This window comes from Salvelinus fontinalis, chromosome 36, assembly GCF_029448725.1.
Source record: "Salvelinus fontinalis isolate EN_2023a chromosome 36, ASM2944872v1, whole genome shotgun sequence".
In the NCBI taxonomy this organism is placed as follows: Eukaryota; Metazoa; Chordata; class Actinopteri; order Salmoniformes; family Salmonidae; genus Salvelinus; species Salvelinus fontinalis.
Window position 1 is genome coordinate 21,049,212 of NC_074700.1, and position 21,674 is coordinate 21,070,885.

The 21,674-nt window shown below is 42.0% G+C and overlaps 1 protein-coding gene across 1 annotated transcript in view; it reads left to right on the forward strand.

The window, feature by feature from the left end:
- LOC129835476 (uncharacterized) overlaps nt 1-5,947 on the forward strand; it is a 267,196-nt gene extending 261,249 nt beyond the window's left edge. Inside the window, exons 15-16 of the mRNA XM_055901113.1 lie at nt 942-1,220; nt 2,257-5,947. Coding sequence (XP_055757088.1) covers nt 942-1,220; nt 2,257-2,375 — 398 coding nt within the window. The 3' untranslated portion in view covers nt 2,376-5,947. The remainder of the gene's footprint in view (nt 1-941; nt 1,221-2,256) is intronic.
- Nucleotides 5,948-21,674: the final 15,727 nt, after the last annotated feature.

Below are 21,674 nucleotides of genomic sequence, written 5' to 3' on the forward strand. Positions count from 1 at the left end.
ATGTGTTCAGCAAAACTCCGTATTCGGTGAGGGATGAACGTATTTTGACATGATGATGCTTGCAGAGCTATCTGGCCTAGAGGGGACTCGTCATATTCCTCCTCTGCCCAGATACTGGTTCACTGATGATGATTATTGTCATTGTCCCTTATCCTTACAATAATTTTTATTATTATTACTATTAATGTTACTTATATTTCTTATTGTTGTCCTGTTTTTACATTACATAGCAACAGTTGGTAATCATACCTCTGGTTCACTATAGTGCCTCTGCAACTACTGTTATCAATAGTGAAAAATGACGTACTGTATGGTGAAGCTAGTAAGATGATTTTGATGAATGCAAATGATTACTTATTCACAGGTGTAGTGTTGCTAGCCTGGATGGCCAGCGCTGCCACAGGTGATACAACAGTCTATTTTATTGTCATATTGTTTTATTCTACAGTATTATTTTAAATCCCAATAGATTGACAACTTTTTAATATTTTATTATTAAAGATATTATAGGTTGTCATTGGGAAATAGGAAGTTGCCATATCTACAATATGTTTGTAACGTATACAGCGGGTGTCAGAAAGCAGGCGTGGAAGGTGAATTTAACAATGAACGGATGCAAAGGAACAAACATGAGAAGCGTACTGACCGTGGACAGAAAAACAACACATCGGGACTGATGACAACTGAGGGCTAAATAAAAGGGGAGTAATCAGGGTAGTGATGAAGTCCAGGTGTGCCTAAATGATGTGTTTCCAGGACCGGTGGTTTGTGAACCGGCGACGTGGAGCGGGAGTAGACGTGACAATGTTACATGTGAACACTGTAAGATTATTAGCAAAGGTTCAACCAGGATTCAATTAACCATGTGTCGTGTCACGTGTGATTTTTGTGATGTAATTTGACATTTCTGTGTTAAAATGTTTTTCTCTTTGTCACTGCAGTAAATGTAGCGTTGAAAGGAGTGGCCAGCCAGTCATCACCGAATGGGTATGGCAATGCTCACAATGCCGTTGATGGGAACAGAGAATCAAACTATCACAAAAGATCCTGCACACACACTCAACAGGAGACCAACCCCTGGTGGAGAGTGGACCTGCTGGATGTGTACAAAGTGACAGCTGTCAGCATCATCAACAGAGGAGATGTTGTTCCTGAGAGACTTGATGGTGCTGAGATCCGCATCGGTAACTCTCTGGAGAACAATGGCATCAACAACCCCAGGTGATACATAGACATCTGTAGAATTGTATGTCCTGTCTTGAAGGAATCTGGATACATTGGTCTTCATCCATGTTTCTGTAGATATATGTGAAACGCACTGAGTCTACAAAATATTAGGAACACCTGCTCTTTCAATGACAGACTGACCAGGTGAAAGCTATGATCCTTTATTGATGTCACTTGTTAAATCCACTTCAATCAGTGTAGATGAAGATATGGAGACAGATTAAAGAAGTATTTTATAGACAATTGAGACATGGATTGTGTGTGTGGGCCTTTCAGAGGGTGAAAGGGCAAGACTAAAGATTTCAGTGCCTTTGAACGGGGTATGGTAGTACATAGGTGCCAGGCTGGCGCACCAGTTTGCTGGATTTTATCAACAGTTTCCAATGTGTATCAAGAAGGGTCCACCTCCCAAAGGAAATCCAGAAAACTTGACACAATTGTGGAAATCATTGGAGTCAACATGGGCCAGCATCCCTGAGGAATGCTGTCGACACTTTGTAGAGTCCATGTTCCGACGAATTGAGGCTGTTCTGAGGGCAATATTAGGAAGGTGTTCTTAATGTTTTGTACACTGTGTATATTTAAGACTGATTGTATTCTGTGTGGTACATTGTGGAGCATCCTCATTCACTCTCATGCTCTCTCTCCCCCGCCCCCCCCCCCCCCCCCCCCCCCTCTCTCCCCGCACCACCCCTCACTCTCCCTCTCTCCCCCACCCATTCTCTCTCAATCCCGCTATCTCTCCCCATCCCGTTTCCCTCTCTCCATCACCCCCGTTTCTCTCTAACACCACCCCCCTCTCTCTCCACCACCACCTCGTTCTCTCTCTCCCCCCACCCCTCACTCTTTCTCTCACTCTCTCCCTCATGCCCTCCCCCTAACTCTCCCTCTCCCCGCTCCACCCATCACTCTCTCCACCCCCCACCCCCCTATCCTGCTGTCTCGCTCTCTCTCCTCCAGCCCCTCTCGCCCTTCCCCTCTCTCTCTCCTCCACCCCTTCTCTCTCTGTGTTTCTCTCTCTCTCCTTCTGATGTGTTGTCATCTCCAACATCCCAGCAGGAGAGACCAACAGCTTCCAGTGTCCTGAGATGGAGGGTCGCTATGTTGTTGTGGTCATCCCTGGACAGAACAAGATTCTCACTTTGTGAGGTGGAGGGTTACAGCATTCTTGCATGTAATTATCTGCAACTATCTTCACTTCTCACATGAAGCGTTAGGTGTGTGTAGTTCACACTAGATCAGAACATTCAGTGCCTTCAAGAAAGTATACACACCCCTTAACTTTGATATTTAAATAGATTTGTCTTCTTTTTTTGTCAATGATCTACACAAAATACTCTGTCAGTGGAAGAAAAATTTGAAGTGAGAACCATTTTACCTTTTAGATGGTTTTTCCTAGAACTGATGAACAGTTCAATCAGCCTTATTACCCTTTAAAATGTTATTATTTATGACAATACATTACATACAGAACCAGTCAAAGGTTTGGACACACCTACTCATTCCAGGGTTCTTCTTTATTTTGACTATTTTCTACATTGTTGCATAATAGTGAAGACATCAAAACTATGAAATAACACATAGAATTTTGTATTAACCAAAAAAGTGTTGAACAAATCCAAATATATTTTATATTTGAGAGTCTTCAAAGTAGCCGCCCTTTGCCTTGATGACAGCTTTGCACACTAATAACTCAATAAGAATAACAATAACGAGGCTACAGTCGTGGCCAAAAGTCTTGAATGACACAAATATTAATTTTCACAAAGTCTGCTGCTTCAGTTTGTATGATGGCAATTTGCATATACTCCAGAATGTTGTGAAGCATGATCAGATGAATTGGAATTCATTGCAAAGTCCCTCTTTGCCATGCAAATGAACTGAATCCCCAAAAATCATTTCCACTGCATTTCAGCCCTGCCACAAAAGGACCAGCTGACATCATGTCAGTGATTCTCTCGTTAACACAGGTGTGAGTGTTGACGAGGACAAGGCTGGAGATCACTCTGTCATGCTGATTGAGTTTGAATAACAGATTGGAAGCTTCAAAAGGAGGGTGGTGCTTAGAATCATTGTTCTTCCTCTGTCAATCATGGTTACCTGCAAGGAAAAACGTGCTGTCATCATTGCTTTGCACAAAAATATTTGCCAGTAAGATTACACCTAAATCAACCATTTATTGGATCATCAAGAACTTCAGGGAGAGCGGTGCAATTGTAGTGAAGAAGGCTTCAGGGTGCCCAAGAAAGTCCAGCAAGCGCCAGGACCGTCTCCTAAAGTTGATTCAGCTGCGAGATCGGGGCATCACCAGTACAGATCTTGCTCAGGAATGGCAGCAGGCAGGTGTGAGTGCATTTGCACGCACAGTGAGGTGAAGACTTTTGGAGAATGGCCTGGTGTCAAGATGGGCTGCAAAGAAGCCACTTCTCTCCAGGAAAAACATCAGGGACAGACTGATATTCTGCAAAGGTACAGGGATTGGACTGCTGAGGACTGAGGTAAAGTCATTTTCTCTGAATCCCCTTTCCGATCGTTTGGGGCATCTGGTAAATAGCTTGTCCGGAGAAGACAAGGTGAGCGCTACCATCAGTCCTGGGTCATGCCAACAGTAAAGCATCCTGAGACCATTCATGAGATTACATGAACCCTTCTCAGCCAAGGGAATGGGCTCACTCACAATTTGCCTAACAACACAGCCATGAATAAAGAATGGTACCAACACATCCTCCGGGAGCAACTTCTCCCAACCATCCAGGAACAGTTTGGTGACGAACAATGCCTTTTCCAGCATGATGGAGCACCTTGCCATAAGGCAAAAGTGATAATTAAGTGGCTCGGGGAACAAAACATCGATATTTTGGGTCCATGGCCAGGAAACTCCCCAGACCTTAATCCCATTGAGAACTTGTGGTCAATCCTCAAGAGGCGGTTGGGCAAACAAAAACCCACAAATTCTGACGAACTCCAAGCATTGATTATGCAAGAATGGGCTGCCATTAGCCAGGATGTGGCCCAGAAGTTAATTGCCAGGGCGGATTGCAGAGGTCTTGGAAAAAGAAGGGTCAACACTGCAAATATTGACTCTGCATCAACTTTATGTAATTGTCAATAAAAGCCTTTGACACTTATGAAATTATTGTAATTATACTTCAGTATTCCATAGTAAGATCTGACAGAATTATCTAAAGACACTGAAGCAGCAAACTTTGTGGAAATTAATATTTTTGTCATTCTCAAGACTTTTGGCCATGACTGTAGATGAAGGGGAGGTGACAGGTTAAAGAATAATTTAAGATAATTGAGACATGGATTGTATGTGTGCTATTCAGAGGGTGAATGGGCAAGACAAACAATTTAAGTGGGTTTCAACTGGCGAGTCAACTGTGAGGCTTGCAGAATGCTGAGAATCAACCGGGGCATCGCCATCTGGTGGTCTCTAAAGAGAACAGGCTCAGAGTCATTGGGACTGCATGTTTGAGGTAACATCAACCCAACCTCTTGCCTGCAAAAAGGCTATTTGGACACTCCTGGTGCAAAACAATATTTTATTTCAGAATTGGAAAAAAATGGTTTAGGGTTAGTTTCAGGGTTATATTTTGCAGGTCAGGAATGTCCTTATAGCCTCTCCCTCTTGCCTGGAGAAATATGCCCTGGGCCATAGCCACGGGAAGTAGGGGTGCTGAGGTTGCAGCAGCACCCCCTAAAAAAATGTGACACTTATTTTTCTCACAAAAAAATAGTGCACTGGGCCTGTATTAGTTCAGTATTAGTGGACAGATGATAGCCTTTGACGTAAATTTGACAAAGCTGGATCCCTTCTGAAGCGTGACATTTTTATTTCCAAAAGAATGTAGGTCTAGAAGAGATCTAACAAGTGCAGCGTTTCTCAAACTAGGTCATTACATTTTTTGCCCGAGCAGTACACAGCTGATTCAAATAGTCAACTAATAATTTAGCTTGGAAAATGTGTCAGTCAACTGCATAGTGTTAGGGCAAACATCAATATGCGCACCCATTGGTGTCCCAAGGACCACTTTTGGAAAACACTGCACAAAAAAAATCTACATTTGTTAGTTTTCTTCCAGACCTAAATATTTGACTTCTGATGTGATTCAAGCACTGACATGGACTCTCAAAATGCAATATATATTTTTTTATCTCTAAACAATTGTACTTTTGATAATGAAAAACTAAAACTCTAAAACCATAAAATAAACATTTTGAAAACATAATTTTGGAAAATCTAAAACATAACTTGGGGGCCCACCTTAGCATTGTTTATTAACCAATATTTTACCAGGAATATTGACAGAGAACAGTGTACTACTTTATCTTCTACACTTACAACTTGGGGAAGAGTTTCACGGGAGAGAAGAAAAGGACATTCCTATTTGAAAGCTAGAATAAAATGATTGGCTTAAGACATGTTTCTTTTTTTTAAGGAGCTCTCATGCTAGAAAAGGTTGTAGACCCCCATCGAGAGAATATAGTAGACGGTTGCTGTAAAAAAGTGATTGATCAGTTTTTCCTGTGTTTGTCCTATTAAGGACATCCTGTTCGGATGTTCTCACGCTATTTAGGGTGTGCTTATGTAACTTGATAGTGCAGCTGTTTCTTTGAACTAAAGCAAATGTTTGAAAAACATTTTTTTGCCTGATTGTGTGGTGTAGTGACCTTCTTGAACTTAAAGAAAATGTGATTGAATATTTGAAACAGTTGGGAATTTTTGTAGTGAACTTATGGTGCTGTTGTGTAGTGAGCTTGTGACCCCTTCTAGAATAAAAAAGTAATTTCCGTGTAGGTCTGCCTGAGTATTAGTAAGTGTTAGACTTGTCCTGTGAACACTACGAACGACAAGAAACCTCAAGAGAGATAAACCATTGGTCTCCTAGACCAAACCAATTCTAAACTCAGCAAAAAAAGAAACGTCCCTTTTTCAGGAACCTGTCTTTCAAAGATAATTTGTAAATATCCAAATAACTTCACAGATCTTCATTGTAAAGGGTTTAAACACTGTTTCCTGTGCTTGTTCAATGAACCATAAACAATTAATGAACATGCACCTGTGGAACGGTCGTTAAGACACAGCTTACAGACGGTAGGGAATTATTAAGGTCACAGTTATGAAAACTTAGGACACTAAAGAGGCCTTTCTACAGACTCTGAAAAACACAAAAAGAAAGATGCCCAGGGTCCTTGCTCATCTGCGTGAATGTGCCTTAGGCATGCTGCAAGGAGGCATGAGGACTGCAGATGTGGCCAGGGCAATAAATTGCCATGTCCGTACTGTGAGACGCCTAAGACAGCGCTACAGGGAGACAGGATGGACAGCTGATTGTCCTCGCAGTGGCAGACCAAGTGTAACAACACCTGCACAGGATCGGTACATCCGAACATCACACCTGCGGGACAGGTACAGGATGGCAACAACAACTGCCCGAGTTACACCAGGAATCCCTCCATCAGTGCTCAGACTGTCCGCAATAGGCTAAGAGAGGATGGACTGAGGGCTTGCAGGCATCACCGGCAACAACGTCGCCTGTGGGCACAAACCCACCGTCGCTGGACCAGACAGGACATGCAAAAAGTGCTCCTCACTGATGAGTTGCGGTTTTGTCTCAGCACGGGTAATGGTCTGATTCGCGTTTATCGTAGAAGGAATGAGCATTACACCGAGGCCTGTACTCTGGAGTGGGATCAATTTGGAGGTGGAGGGTGCGTCATGGTCTGGGGCGGTGTGTCACAGCATCATCGGACTGAGTTTGTCATTGCAGGCAATCTCAACGCTGTGCGTTACATGGAAGACATCCTCCTCCCTCGTGTGGTACCCTTCCTGCAGTCTCATCCTGACATGGCTCTCCAGCATGACAATGCCACCAGCCATACTGCTTGTTCTGTGCGTGATTTCCTACAGGACAGGAATGTCAGTTTTCTGCCATGGCATGCGAAGAGCACGGATCTCATTCCCATTGAGCACGTATGGGATCGGAGGGTGAGGGCTAGGGCCATTGCCCCCAGCAAGAACTGGCAATTCTGGTACACTCCACGAGGAGGAGATGCACTGCAGTACTTAATGCAGCTGGTGGCCACACCAGATAATAACTTACTTTTGATTTTGACCCCTTCTGTGTTCAGGGACACATTATTCATTTTCTGTTAGTCACATGTCTGTGGAACTTGTTCAGTTTGTCTCAGTTGCTGAATCTTATGTTCATAAAAATATTTACACATGTTATGTTTGCTGAAAATAAACGCAGTTGACAGTGAGAGGACGTTTCTTTTTTTTGCTGAGTTTGTGTATTTTGTCCTTCATGTCTGGGCCTCAATGACAACCATCGATGCCATTCTTTGTGATGCACCTGATTGTTTTAACGGTGGGATTGATATGAGTGAAGGCTATATTGGTTACATTTTCCAACCGGACGATTCAACAGTGAAGATTTTCACACACAGCTGCCTCAAAATCCCTTTTCAGCCAAAAAAGCCCAGGAGTTTTTCTCCTGCGTTTCGCATGAGAGCAAGTCTTATCTTAAGCCTTTCTCTATGTCAGATCGAACAGGCCCTCAGTGGAACATCCCTGCCTGTGTACGCGTTGGAAGAGGAAGTCTGAGGGCGAGATGATTTCAAAGCCATACGAATCTCTTCAGTGATGTATAGTCCAGACTCCAAAGTGACAATTTTAGGTTGTTCTGAATTCACCAGCACAAATGCCACCAAACCTGTCTGTGCATTCGTTTGAAAATACATACGTACTGAGGTCAACTATTTTGTGCCTGTCTTTAGCTTCAGGTGGCAAAATTGTTTTCAAGTGCTTGATATGATGAAACAAGTGCAACATTTTTCCCACCATCGTGAACCTTTATGATGATGGTTCCTTCTGTCCTCAAGACAGAACTTAGGCTTAGCGGTAAGAAGGTTGATCTATCATGGAAAAGAAAACGAATGAAACCTGGAAGGCCATGGATAGCCAGCGTGGAAGAGGCAATGTCTAAGGCCTTCACAGCTTGAAGACTGATGAGGCTGTTGGGTTACAATAGGCCCCAGAAAAGGAGGAAAATGCTGATTCTTCTTTTTCTCTAAGAAAATAATACAAAAATAAGTATGCATATAAACATGTAATGTGTAATATTATAAAATAATATGTATGATTTGTATAAAGATTTAGATAAAATTCAAACGATTTTAAAAGAAAAATGCATTTACCTTCAATGAATGTCTCTGGACCTCTGTCTCTCCTCCGTGGGTGTGTGTGTGAGGCCGGGTGTCAGGTTACAAGCTAGGAAGGTTTTACAAACGGAGAGAGAGAGCCTGACCCCAAGGCCTTCTTTCTAAGACAGATACATCTAGAAAACATTATTTCCTACAACAAAATAATAATTGGAACATGTTTAAATGTGTGAGCGTGAGCGTGTATGTTTGAAACAAGTTTTTTTACACCTGTTGAACAAACAAAAAAGAGTTCTCAGCAAAATCCCATGGTCAACCGGAAGGGTTCGTTGGAGGGTCCCTTATACACTAGGTCACTATATGTACATAAGGGGAACCCCCAAACTACTGTATTTGACACCTAGTGGAGGGTCAGTTATATCAGTCAAAGAAAAAAGTTTGTGATGAGCTATTATTTAAATATGTCATATTACTCTTTCTTTTTAAAATATTTAAGTGTTTTAATAATTGGTTTCTACAGACTTTTTTTAAAGACTGGAGGACATAAAATTTTCAATAAATAATTTTTGTACTATATTGTATTTTATGTAAAATATCTGCATTTAAGTAATATATATATATATATTTTAATAATATAATAATGTAATTCTCTAAAGGTTACCCTATATTTACACAGGAGGTACCTGAAGTAATTCATGTGGATCAAGAACCAACACCCCCAACAGAAGTGATTGTTATAGAGGATAACGATTTTAAGGTTTTAACAGACAGAAACTGTATCTTTACTCAGTCCCTCCACGTCAAAGATATTTTAGACGTGAGTCAAAAATAAAATGAGTAAAAATCTTTATATAATAAGCAATAAACAAAAGGCTTACTATATATATATATAATTTTTTTTTTTTTTTTTTTTTTTTTTTTCCCCTTTTCTCCCCAATTTTCGTGGTATCCAATCGCTAGTAATTACTATCTTGTCTCATCGCTACAACTCCCCTACGGGCTCGGGAGAGACGAAGGTCGAAAGCCATGCGTCCTCCGAAGCACAACCCAACCAAGCCGCACTGCTTCTTTAACACAGCGCGCCTCCAACCCGGAAGCCCGCCGCACCAATGTGTTGGAGGAAACACTGTGCACCTGGCCCCCTTGGTTAGCGCGCACTGCGCCCGGCCCGCCACAGGAGTCGCTGGAGCGCGATGAGACAAGGATATCCCTACCGGCCAAACCCTCCCTAACGACGCTAGCCCAATTGTGCGTCGCCCCACGGACCTCCCGGTCGTGGCCGGCTGCGACAGAGCCTGGGCGCGAACCCAGAGACTCTGGTGGCTTAGCTAGCACTGCGATGCAGTGCCCTAGACCACTGCCCCACCCGGGAGGCCCTAAAAGGTTTACTATATAAAAAAACTAATATTTTGTTTAGAGCTGACACTACTTTCAGTGTTCAGCCACAGGCAGTGGCGGATTTAGGTACGGGCGACATGGGCACCCGCCCAGGGCGGCATCTTGCCAGGGGCGGCACGGGGAACCCGCACAAATGTTTTTGTAATGGTGACATTTGCGCAATCGGTTTTCTATCGCTCATTTGCATGTCACGTCAATGATATCATGTCTGCACACCACCAAGGTTAATTGCTTTGGTTTTGACTCTTGGTTGACAGTGTTGGGGGATGGGTCATGTAGTCTTGACACTTGGTTGACAGGGTTGGGGGATGGGTAATGTGGTCTTGACTCTTGGTTGACAGTGTTGGGGGATGGGTAATGTAGTCTTGACTTTTGGTTGACAGTGTTGGGGGATAGGTAATGTAGTCTTGATTCTTGGTTGACAGTGTTGGGGGATGGGTAATGTATTGATGCTCCAGTGCCAAATCAACACAAATGGATAAGAAAAGGTCAAAGCCATCAGGTGTCCAGTTTATAAAAAAGGGGAAAGAAGAAGAGGAGAAACACACCAAAGATAAAGGTACGCAGCTACGTCATATCTTTATCAGTAGAATATTATGCATGTAATTAAATAGTATAACACTCATGTTTGTTAGCCTATGTTGCTATGTTGCTATGTTGCTTGCTATGCTATTACACATAGGGTGACAATATTCTGTTTTCTGTCCAACTAGCTTACATAACATTGGATATAATTTCACACAGTTTCATCATGATAATGTGTGTAGCCTGCAGCAAAACGATTACAACCTAACTAGCACATTATTGATTTGGTTAACGTTCATTGAGGTGACATAAGGGTTTTCTGTGATTGTATTGACTAGGTCCTGAGCTCAGTAAGGGGAATTTCCAATGCTGTAAGCTAACTTAAAAGACATCTATATTATGCTGATATTTTGTATCTTTTGTGATATATTGAGTCTTTTGGGGTGTCCTATGCCTAGAATTAGCCAAGGAGGTTGTATGGATCATTTGGTTCCTATTCTGAAAGTTTGATAAATTGTGCATAATGACATGCATCTTTAATTGTGCAACAAATGTATTTAGGGTGTCAGACTCATATACTGTATTTCAATCCAAATTCAGAGGCACTTCTGAAATATTTTGGAGCACCATCTGGCACTGGCCAGGATGAGGAGCCATCCACCTCAGCCACACAGGTATCTTCACAAATGTTGTCCGAGGATGAGGATGAAGACCCATTTGCTTCCACTTCTCCCCAGCAGGATTCTTCAGTTGTGTTTGTGTGCACGCGCAAGTGTGTGTGTGTGGGTACACGCACCTGTGTTTAAGTGTGCATCCCTGCATAACATAAACAAAATAAATAATTTCCCTTTTGTAAAGTTTTAAGTTTCCACATTGTAGGTAACTATGATGATTTTATTATTACTGGGTATGTACAGTGGGGAGAACAAGTATTTGATACACTGCCGATTTTGCAGGTTTTCCTACTTACAAAGCATGTAGAGGTCTGTAATTTTTATCATAGGTACACTTCAACTGTGAGAGACGGAATCTAAAACAAAAATTCTGAAAATCACATTGTATGATTTTGAAGTAATTAATTAGCATTTTATTCGGAAACATAATGTTAACTTTCACTGCTATGCGGATGACACACATCTGTACATTTCGATGAAACATGGTGAAGCCCCAACATTGCCCTCCCTGGAAGTCTGTGTTTCAGACATAAGGAAGTGGATGGCGGAAAATGTTCTACTTTTAAACTTGGAAAAAACATAGATGCTAGTTCTAGGTCCCAAGAAACAAAGAGATCTTCTGTTGAATCTGACAATTAGTCTTGATGGTTGTACAGTCATCTCAAATAAAACTGTGAAGGACCTTGGCCTTACTCTGGACCCTGATCTCTCTTTTGACGAACATATCAAGGCTGTTTCAAGGACAGCTTTTTCCATCTACGTAACACTGCAAAGATCTGAAACTTTCTGTCCAAAAATGATGCAAAAAAATGTATCCATGCTTTTGTCTCTTCTAGATTAGACTACTGCAATGCTCTACTTTCCGGCTACCCGGATAAAGCACTAAATAAACATCAGTTAGTGCTAAATACAGCTGCTAGAATCCTGACTAGAACCAAACAATTTGATCATATTACTCCAGTGCTAGCCTCTCTACACTGGTTTCCTGTTTAGGCTAGGGCTGATTTCAGGGTTTTACTGCTAACCTACAAAGCATTACATGGGCTTGCTCCTACCTGTCTTTCCAATTTGGTCCTGCCGTACGTACCTACACGTACGCTATGGTCACAAGACGCAGTTCTGCTTACTGTCCCTAGAACTTCTAAGCAAACAGCTGGAGGCAGGGCTTTCTCCTATAGATCTCCATTTTTATGGGATGTCTGCCTATCCATGTGAGAGATGCAGACTCGTTCTTGACCTTTAAGTCTATATTGAAGACTCATCTCTTCAGTAGGTCCTATGATTGAGTTTAGTCTGGCCCAGGAGTGTGAAGGTGAACGGGAAGGCACTGTAGCAACAAACCGCTCTTGCTGTCTCTGCCTGGCCGGTTCCCCTCTCTCCACTGGGATTCTCTGCCTCAAACCCTATTACGGGTGCTAAGTCACTGGCTTACTGTTGCTCTTCCATGCAATCCGTAGGAGGGGTGCGTCACTTGAGTGGGTTGAGTCACTGAAGTGATCTTCCTGTCTGGGTTGGCACCCCCCTCGGGTTCGTACTGTGCGGGAGATCTTCGTGGGCTATACTCGGCCTTGTATCAGGATAGTAAGTTGGTGGTTGAAGATATCCCTCTACTGGTGTGGGGGCTGTGCTTTGGCAAAGTGGGTGGGGTTATATCCTGCCTGTTTGGCCCTGTCCGGGGGTATCGTCGGATGGGGCCACGGAGTCTCCTGACCCCTCCTGTCTCAGCCTCCAGTATTTACGCTGCAATAGTTTGTGTCGGGGGGCTAGGGTCATTCTGTTATATCTGGAGTATTTCTCCTGTCTTATCCGGTGCCCTGTGTGAATTTTAGTATGCTCTCTCTCGCTCTTTCTTTCTCTCTGAGGACCTGAGCCATAGGACCATGCCTCAGAACTACCTTGTCTGATGACTCCTTGCTGTCCCCAGTCCACCTGGTCATGCTGCTGCTCCAGTTTCAATTGATCTGTCTGCGGCTATGGAACCCTGACCTGTTCACCAGACGTGCTGTTTTCAACTCCGCAGGTGCGGTAGAGATACTCTCAATGATCGGCTATCAAAAGCCAAATGACATTTACTCCTGAGGTGCTGACCTGTTGCACCCTGTACAATCACTGTGACTATTATTATCTGACCCTGCTGGTCATGACTCTGCCGGCACAGCCAGAAGAGGACTGGCTACCCCTCATAGCCTGGATCCTCTAGGTTTCTTCCTAGGTTCCGGCCTTTCTAGGGAGTTTTTCCTAGCCACCGTGCTTCTACACCTGCATTGCTTGCTGTTTGGGGTTTTAGGCTGGGTTTCTGCACAGCACCTTGTGACATTTATTGATAATGGAGGGCTTTATCAATACATTTGATTGATGTATATAGTTTAAATTAATTCAAACTTTGATATGTATGTGTATTGGGTATATGATGTGTAATTTGTTATATATTACTTTTTCGATATTACTGCACTGTCGGAGCTAGAAGCACAAGCATTTCGCTAAACCTGCAATAACATCTGCTAATCACGTGAATGTGACCAATATGACTTGATTTGCTCAGTCCCCTCCCGTGCTCCCTGTTCACTCATGACTGCATGGCCAGGCACGACTACAACATCATTAAGTTTGCAGACGACACAATCAGTGCCTGATCACAGACAACGATGAGACAGCCTATAGGGAGGAGGTTAGAGACCTGGCTGTGTGGTTCCAGGACAACAACCTCTCCCTCAACGTGATCATGACAAAGGAGATGATTGTGGACTACAGGAAAAGGAGGAGAGGAGCACGCCCGCCATTCTCATCTATGGGGCTGTAGTGGAGCAGGTTGAGAGCTTCAAGTTTCTTGGTGTCCACATCACCAACAAACTACCATGCTCCCAGCACACCAAGACAGTCGTGAAGAGGGCACGACAAAACCTATTCCCCCTCAGAAGACTGAAAAGATTTGGCATGGGTCCTCAGATCCTCAGAAGTTCTACAGCTGCACCATCGAAAGCATCCTGACTGGTTGCATCACAGCCTGGTATGGCAGCTGCTCGGCCTCCGAGGGCACTACAGAGGGTAGTTCATATGGCCCAGTACATCACTGGAGCCAAGCTTCCTGCCATCCAGGACCTCTATAACAGGCAGTGTCAGAGGAAGGCTCTAAAAATTGTCAAAGACTCCAGCCACCCTAGTCATAGACTGTTCTCTCTGCTACCGCATGGCAAGCAGTACCGAAGCGCCAAGTCTAGGTCAAAATGGCTTCTCAACAGCTTCTACCCTCAAGCCATAAGACTCCTGAACAGCTAATCAAATGGCTAGCCAGACTATTTGCATTGCCCGCCCCCCCTTTCACGCTGCTGCTGTTTTCTTTTTATAGTCTATGCATAGTCCCTTTAACTCTGTCTACACGTACATATTACCTAAATCACCTCGACTAACCAGTGCCCCCTCACATTGACGTTGTACCGGTACCCCCTGTATATAGCCTCGCTATTGTTATTTTACTGCTGCTTACTTTTCATTGTTATTGTTAACACATTATTTTCTTAACTGCATTGTTGGTTAAGGACTTGTAAGTAAGCATTTCACTGTAAGGTCTACAGTTGTATTCGGCACATGTGACAAATAAAATTTGATTTGAATGATGTATACAGGTAAGATAGTCTAGCGTTAGCTGGCTACATTTTCAGATATTACACATTTCTCATTTCACATTTTGACAGAAAGTGCTTTCATTTCAAGCTAAAGTGTACTGTTAGCTGGCTGGCTCCCTAGCTAACGCTATGTGTATGATGTTATTGTTCGTATCCCAGAACTGTTTGCTTTGATAGTTAGAGCCTAGCTAGCTAACATTGAACCTGGTTAGCTCTCAGCAGATTCATGCAGAGTAGTAACGACATGATTTGGCACTATGCTCATTGTTGTTTAACTAGCTACCGTTAGCTGGCTGGCTCGTTAGCTAACGCTACGTAACGTGTGTGATCTTACACGTTTTTTACCTAGCTAGGTTCATTGTTTACCTAGGTAGCTGGCTACATGTCTTGAGCTAAAGTGTACAACACCCGTTTAATATGGCCGATGTCAGAAAAACGTTTGAAAAAAGCGTAATGAAATTGTTGCCAGCATTGTTGGTTAGACTGTTTTCATGTTATCCAGAAGTAAGCAAATCATTGGCCAGAGCGTCAAGTGTGCGCTCACTTTATATCAAGGGGTGGGGAACCTTTTTCCCATCAAGGGCCATTTGGATATTTATAAATGAATTCACGTGTATGTTAAAATATTATTATTTTATTATTAAAATATGATCAAAAACGTATTAATTAAATTAACAATATTATCCTTTATTCATGTTTTAATGTGACTTTAATCACTGACATTGGTTTTATAGTTTAAATATGACTTTTCTGATGTTTCTTGTGTCCTTGAGTATTGAGAAAAGTGCTAGACCTATTTAAATGTTTTAGTATTGTAAATAATGTTGTTGATATTATGAATACTTGTTCAGACTCACCTCTAATGCGATGGCTGAATGCCTTTGACAAGGCATTTGATGTCTGCTGGCAGTGAAGATGACGCTACTCGCAGCTGGTTATCCAGGTTCCAGTCAGTCTTGAGTGGAATCGAGTCTTTGCAAGATTCAGTTTGGAAAAGAACTGCTCACAGCAGTTGGTTGTCATGAACACAGATGCAAATTTAAGTGGATGTCTCCTCAGAACAGAAAAATGCTGTAGAACTCAAGGAGAGGGATGTTGTACCTGGCTTTGAGCTCATCATTGCTTTGCAGCTTGAAAGGGTTTCACCTAGGGGTCATGATAGGGGCTGTACCAAATGTTTAATGTATTATAATAATTGATTATGCTGATGTTGTATTAATAGTAGGGGAGGGGTTATAAGACCCTCCTTACATTTATAGGGTCCTAGACTACAGATTAACAATATATATATATATTCATTATAGAGGTTTAGTATTGTTCCACAGTTGTTTTGTAGACTCTGCCTCTTAGGCCTTAGAAAACACTGGAACTATTGTATCTCTCTTGCAAGTGTATATAGCTGTGTATGCATGGGCTTGGTATGAAGAGTAGAAGGTAATGACGTGTGCAGTAACATCACAAGGGCTGGACTTTGTTTAATAAAATAACTTGGGACCTTTTAAATTTTGCAGAACTTACTCGGAAACTTGTGTTGTATTCCTGTTGTCAACTTTTGTCTGCAATTGCATTAATAAAGGTTTTTGAATGATTTAATTAAAGAAAGCAAATCAAATGTTATGTGTCACATACACATGGTTAGCAGATGTTAATGCGAGTGTAGCGAAATTCTTGTGCTTCTAGTTCCGACCATGGAGTAATATCTAACAAGTAATCTAACCTAACAATTTCACAACAACTACCTTGTACACACATGTGTAAAGGAATGAATAAGAAAATGTACATATAAATATATGAATGAGCGATGGCCGAATGGCATAGGCAAGATGCAGTAGATGGTATAGAGTACAGTATATACATATGAGTAATGTAGGGTATGTAAACATTATATAAAGTGGCATTGTTTAAAGTGGTTAGTGATACATTTATTACATACATTTTTTATTATTCATGTGTCTAGAGATGAGTCAGTATGTTGGCAGCAGCCACTCAATGTTAGTGATGGCTGTTTAACAGTCTGATGGCCTTGAGATAGAAGCTGTTTTTCAGTCTCTCGGTCCCAACTTTGATGCACCTGTGATGACCTCGCCTTTTGGATGATAGCGGGGTGAACAGGCAGTGCGCTCGGGTGGTTGTTGTCCTTGATGATCTGTTTGGCCTTCCTGTGACACATCGGGTTGTGTAGGCATCCTGGAGGGCAGGTAGTTTGCCCCCAGTGATGCGTTGTGCAGACCTCACTACCCTCTGGAAAGCCTTATGGTTGTGGGCGGAGCATTTGCCGTACCAGGCGGTGATACAGCCTGACAGGATGCTCTCGATTGTGCATCTGTAAAAGTTTGTGAGTGTTTTTGGTGACAAGCTAAATCTCTTCAGCCTCCTGAGGTTGAAAAGGCACTGCAGCGCCTTCTTCACCACACTGTCTGTGTGGGTGGACCATTTCAGTTTGTCCGTGATGTGTACGCCGAGGAACTTAACTTTCCACCTTGTCCATTACAGTCCCGTCGATGTGGATAGGGGGCTGCTCCAAGTCAGAATTTGTAAATTTTATTTTTGTGGAAAAATGACGTCTAGAGCTTTTTTTTTTATATATATATAAAAAAAAATGTATTTAAGAATTGGTTCTGTGGCCTGATCAAAGGGTCTCGTAGGCCGGATGTCCCCCACCCCTGCTTTAAATGATAGGTATGTACAATCCTGTTACTCTGGTTGTGTAAATTGCCATTTTCACCGAACTCTGTACCTAATCCACCACGGCTGTGCACATCTTGTGTTCTTGCCCCCACCCTCTCTACTCTGAAACTTGCATGTTCGGAACGAGGTATCTCTGCTCCGAACAAAGTCGCTCCTTATCCTCTATTCTAAGTACAAACAGAGGACAGAATATTTGGTCACCTCATCCAGTAGATATCGGTTGGTTCGACACATTGAGACAGTTGTGGTGGATTAAGGAAATGTAACATGGTTTGGCTATGTTGGGTGGTCCTTTACATGGGGTGATGTAAGTTTCCTTTAACAATCAGTCTTCCAGATAGATGACAGACACAGGAACCTTGGTAATAAAATGCAATTGCAGACAGAGTTTCACTTAACAGAATACCTCAGTAGTCTATAGTGGGTCAGAAGTTTACATACACTAAGCTGACTGTGCCTTTTAACAGCTTGGAAAATTCCAGAAAATTATGTCACAGCTATAGAAGCTTCTGAAAGGCTTATTGACATCATTGGAGTCAATTGGAGGTGTACCTGTGGATATATTTCAAGGCCTACCTTCAAACTCAGTGCCTCTTTGCTTGACATCATGGGAAAATCAAAGGAAATCAGCCAAGACCTCAGGAAAAAAATTGTAGACCTCCTCAAGTCTGGTTCATCCTGGGGAGCAATTTCCAAATGCCTGAAGGTACCATGTTCATCTGTACAAACAGTAGTATGCAAGTATAAACACCATGGGACCACGCAGTCGTCATACCGCTCAGTAAGGAGATGTGTTCTGTCGCCTAGAGATGAACATACTTTGGTGCGAAAAGTGCAAATCAATCCCAGAACAACAGCAAAGGACGTTGTGAAAATGATGGAGGAAACGGGTACAAAAGTATATATATCCACAGTAAAACGAGTCCTATATCGACAAAACCTGAAAGGCCGCACAGCAAGGAAGAAGCCACTGCTCCAACACTGCCATAAAAAAAAACAGACTATGGTTTGCAATTGCACATGGGGACAAAGACCGCACTTTTTGGAGACATGTCCTCTGGTCTGATGAAACAAAAATAGAACTGTTTGGCCATAATGACCATCGTTATGTTTGGAGGAAAAAGGGGGAGGCTTGCAAGCCGAAGAACATTATCCAGCAGCATCATGTTGTGGGGGTGCTTTGCTGCAGGAGGGCCTGGTGCACTTCACAAAATAGATGGCATCATGAGGGTGGACAATTATGTGGATATATTGAAGCAACATCTCGATACATCAGTCAGGAAGTTAAAGCTTGGTTGCAAATGGGTCTTCCAAAAGGACAATGACCGCAAGCATACTTCCAAAGTTGTGGCAAAATGGCTTAAGGACAACAAACTCAATCTATAGGAGTGGCCATCAAAGAACTGACCTCAATTCTATAGGAAATTTGTGTGCAGAACTGAAAAAGTATGTGTGAGCAAGGAGGCCTACAAACCTGACTCAGTTACACCAGCTCTGTCTGGAGGAATGGGACAAAATTCACCCAACTTACTTTAGGAAGCTTGTGGAAGGCTACCCGAAACATTTGACCCAAGTTAAACAATTTAAAGGCAATGCTACCAAATACTAATTGAGTGTATGTAAACTTCAGATCCACTGGGAATGTGTTGAAAGAAATAAAAGCTGAAATAAATCATTCTCTCTACTATTATTCTGACATTTCCCATTCTTTAAATAAAGTGGTGATCCTAACTGACCTAAGACAGGGAATTTTCATTGTAATTAAATGTCAGAAATGGTGAAAAACAGAGTTTAAATGTATTTGGCTAAGGTGTGTGTAAACTTCCGACTTCAACTGTATACTGTAATCATGGCATCATTACATCATACCTGTTTTCTGTTTGTCTGTTGATAGTTTGTCTCGTCAAGTGTTTTTCTGTACTCCTGTTCTCTCTAGTCCATGTTTTCTAGTTCTTCTGGTTTTGACCATTCTGCCTGCCCTGAGCTTGCCTACCGTTCTGTACCTTTCTGACACTGCTGTGGATTACTGACCTCTGCCTGCCCTTGACCTGCCTCCTGTTTTGTAAATAAACATCTATGATTTGAACTCTCTGCATGTGGGTCTCATCCTAAGTCCTGAAACTTTTACTCAAGTATGACAATGTAACACTTTTTACACCACTGGTGGAAATGTATTGTTTCAGTTGGCGGTGCATTCAAAATGCAACCACTTTCCAATAACATTAGAAATAGAGAGAAACACATACAGGAAAATAATGTAACTATTTTGAGATATTATGGTAAAAAGTATCACTCACCTCAATAGTAAAATATCTCAGTTTGTCTTGTTTAAGTGAAGTGACTTCCTCTCCAAGGTCTGCCTGAATGTGACTCTTCAGTCTCTTCATCACTATACTTTATGGATGTCGTCTGTTAAAATTTATCACGTCAGTTTGTTGCCTTAGCAACAAGTAAATCATAGATTATTTTCTTGTACATTGTTTAGTCATGTCAACATTAGATATTCCGTAAAGGCATGGGACACAGATGCATTTCAATATTCAAAGCACATGTAACGGCTTTCTTCCTGGGATGAATGAGAGGACCAAAATGCAGCGCAGTTAGTGTTCAACATGTTTAATCAACAGAATAAACGGTGAACATTAACCAATAGCAAAATAACAAAACGTGAAAGCCGAAACAGTCCTCTCTGGTGCAGAACACAAACACAGAGACAGGAAACAAACACCCACAAAATCCCAACACAAAACAAGCCTCCTATATATGATTCTCAATCAGGGACAACGATTACCATCTGCCTCTGATTGAGAACCATATTAGGCTGGACATAGAAACAGACAAACTAGACACACAACATAGAATTCCCACCCAGCTCACGTCCTGACCAACACTAAACAAGCAAAACACATAATAACTCTGGTCAGGACGTTACAGCACAAGATAACAATGTTGTCCATAAAACTATCTGTCGCCATATTGTAATCTTTAAGAAATTATTTAATATTTTTTTGTAACACTTTATTTGGTAAGCCCCCCTACATAGGGTTTATCAACTAACTATCAAGAAATTGTTCTACTGAGAATCCACTAACCTTAACCCTAACCCTAGCCCTAACCTACCATAACCTATCCCTGTCCCCCCAACCATAACACTAACATTAACCTTAACCTTAAACCCCAAACCTGTTCCTAACACAAACAAGTTGATGCAGATTAAAAGAGTTGCAATTGTAAGTTGATTGATATTGCATTTTACACCCTAACTAGTTAAGTGTCATATTTCATGTCATTACATGTTAATTTAATTATTACATTTTCAGATAAAAGTCATGTTTAAGTCCTTAAAACACAGCAATGATTAAACCGATTGTACACCCTCCAACAGAATCAGTCAATGGGGTGAAGTTTCCCCTAGCTGTTGATCTTGGGTCAGTTTTGCATATTTCCCACTATTGGTTATGGTTATGATTGGGGGAGGAGAAGCTGATCCAAGATCTATTCATACCGCAGGTGGAAACTTCACCCTGGAGCCAGTGAGTGGAGTGTGAGCCTCTGGAGCTCCACAACGCCTCTCTATGGCCGTCTGCTGCTATAGAAAATCCACACTGCTTCGGGACCTGAGAGAGCAGAGAGAGACAAGAGAGAGGCAACTTGGTTTCTAAACCATATAGGGGAGGACATTTGGCATAGAGAGTACGCTGAAATATTCAGTCCTGAAAAAAATACATATTCCAAAGGCTAGAAAAGAAGAAAAAGTTGCAGAATGAAATGAAAAATATGAAGAAAAATATACTTTGGGGGAGGAGATTCTATTCTGTTGCAATACAATTCAAAAGTAGAGTTACTTTGCTTCTGGATTCTGATCATAAATCATAATGAGGAAACATTTAATTAGAGCTTTCTTGTTGAGGGTTTTACAAATGTGTTACACGATTTGTCATTGCTGTGTCAACAGAGACTTGATGACAAAGGGGATTGTCACGCCCTGGCCATAGAGGCTTTTATTCTCTATTTTGGTTAGGCCAGGGTGTGACTAGGGTGGGCATTCTAGTTTCTTTATTTCTATGTTTTCTGTTTCTATGTTTTGGCCGGGTATGGTTCTCAATCAGGGACAGCTGTCTATCGTTGTCTCTGATTGGGAATCATACTTAGGCAGCCTGTTTTTCCACCTTAGTTGTGGGTAGTTGACTTTGTTAGTGGCCTGTATAGCCCTTGTAAGCGTCACATTCGTTTTTGTTGTTTCTTGTTTTTGTTGGTGACATTCAAAATAAAAAGAAATGTACGCTCACCACGCTGCACCTTGGTCCGGTCATTTCCCTGACGACTTCGTGACAGGATTCTATGTATCAGTGTACTTTCATTTGGTTGTTTA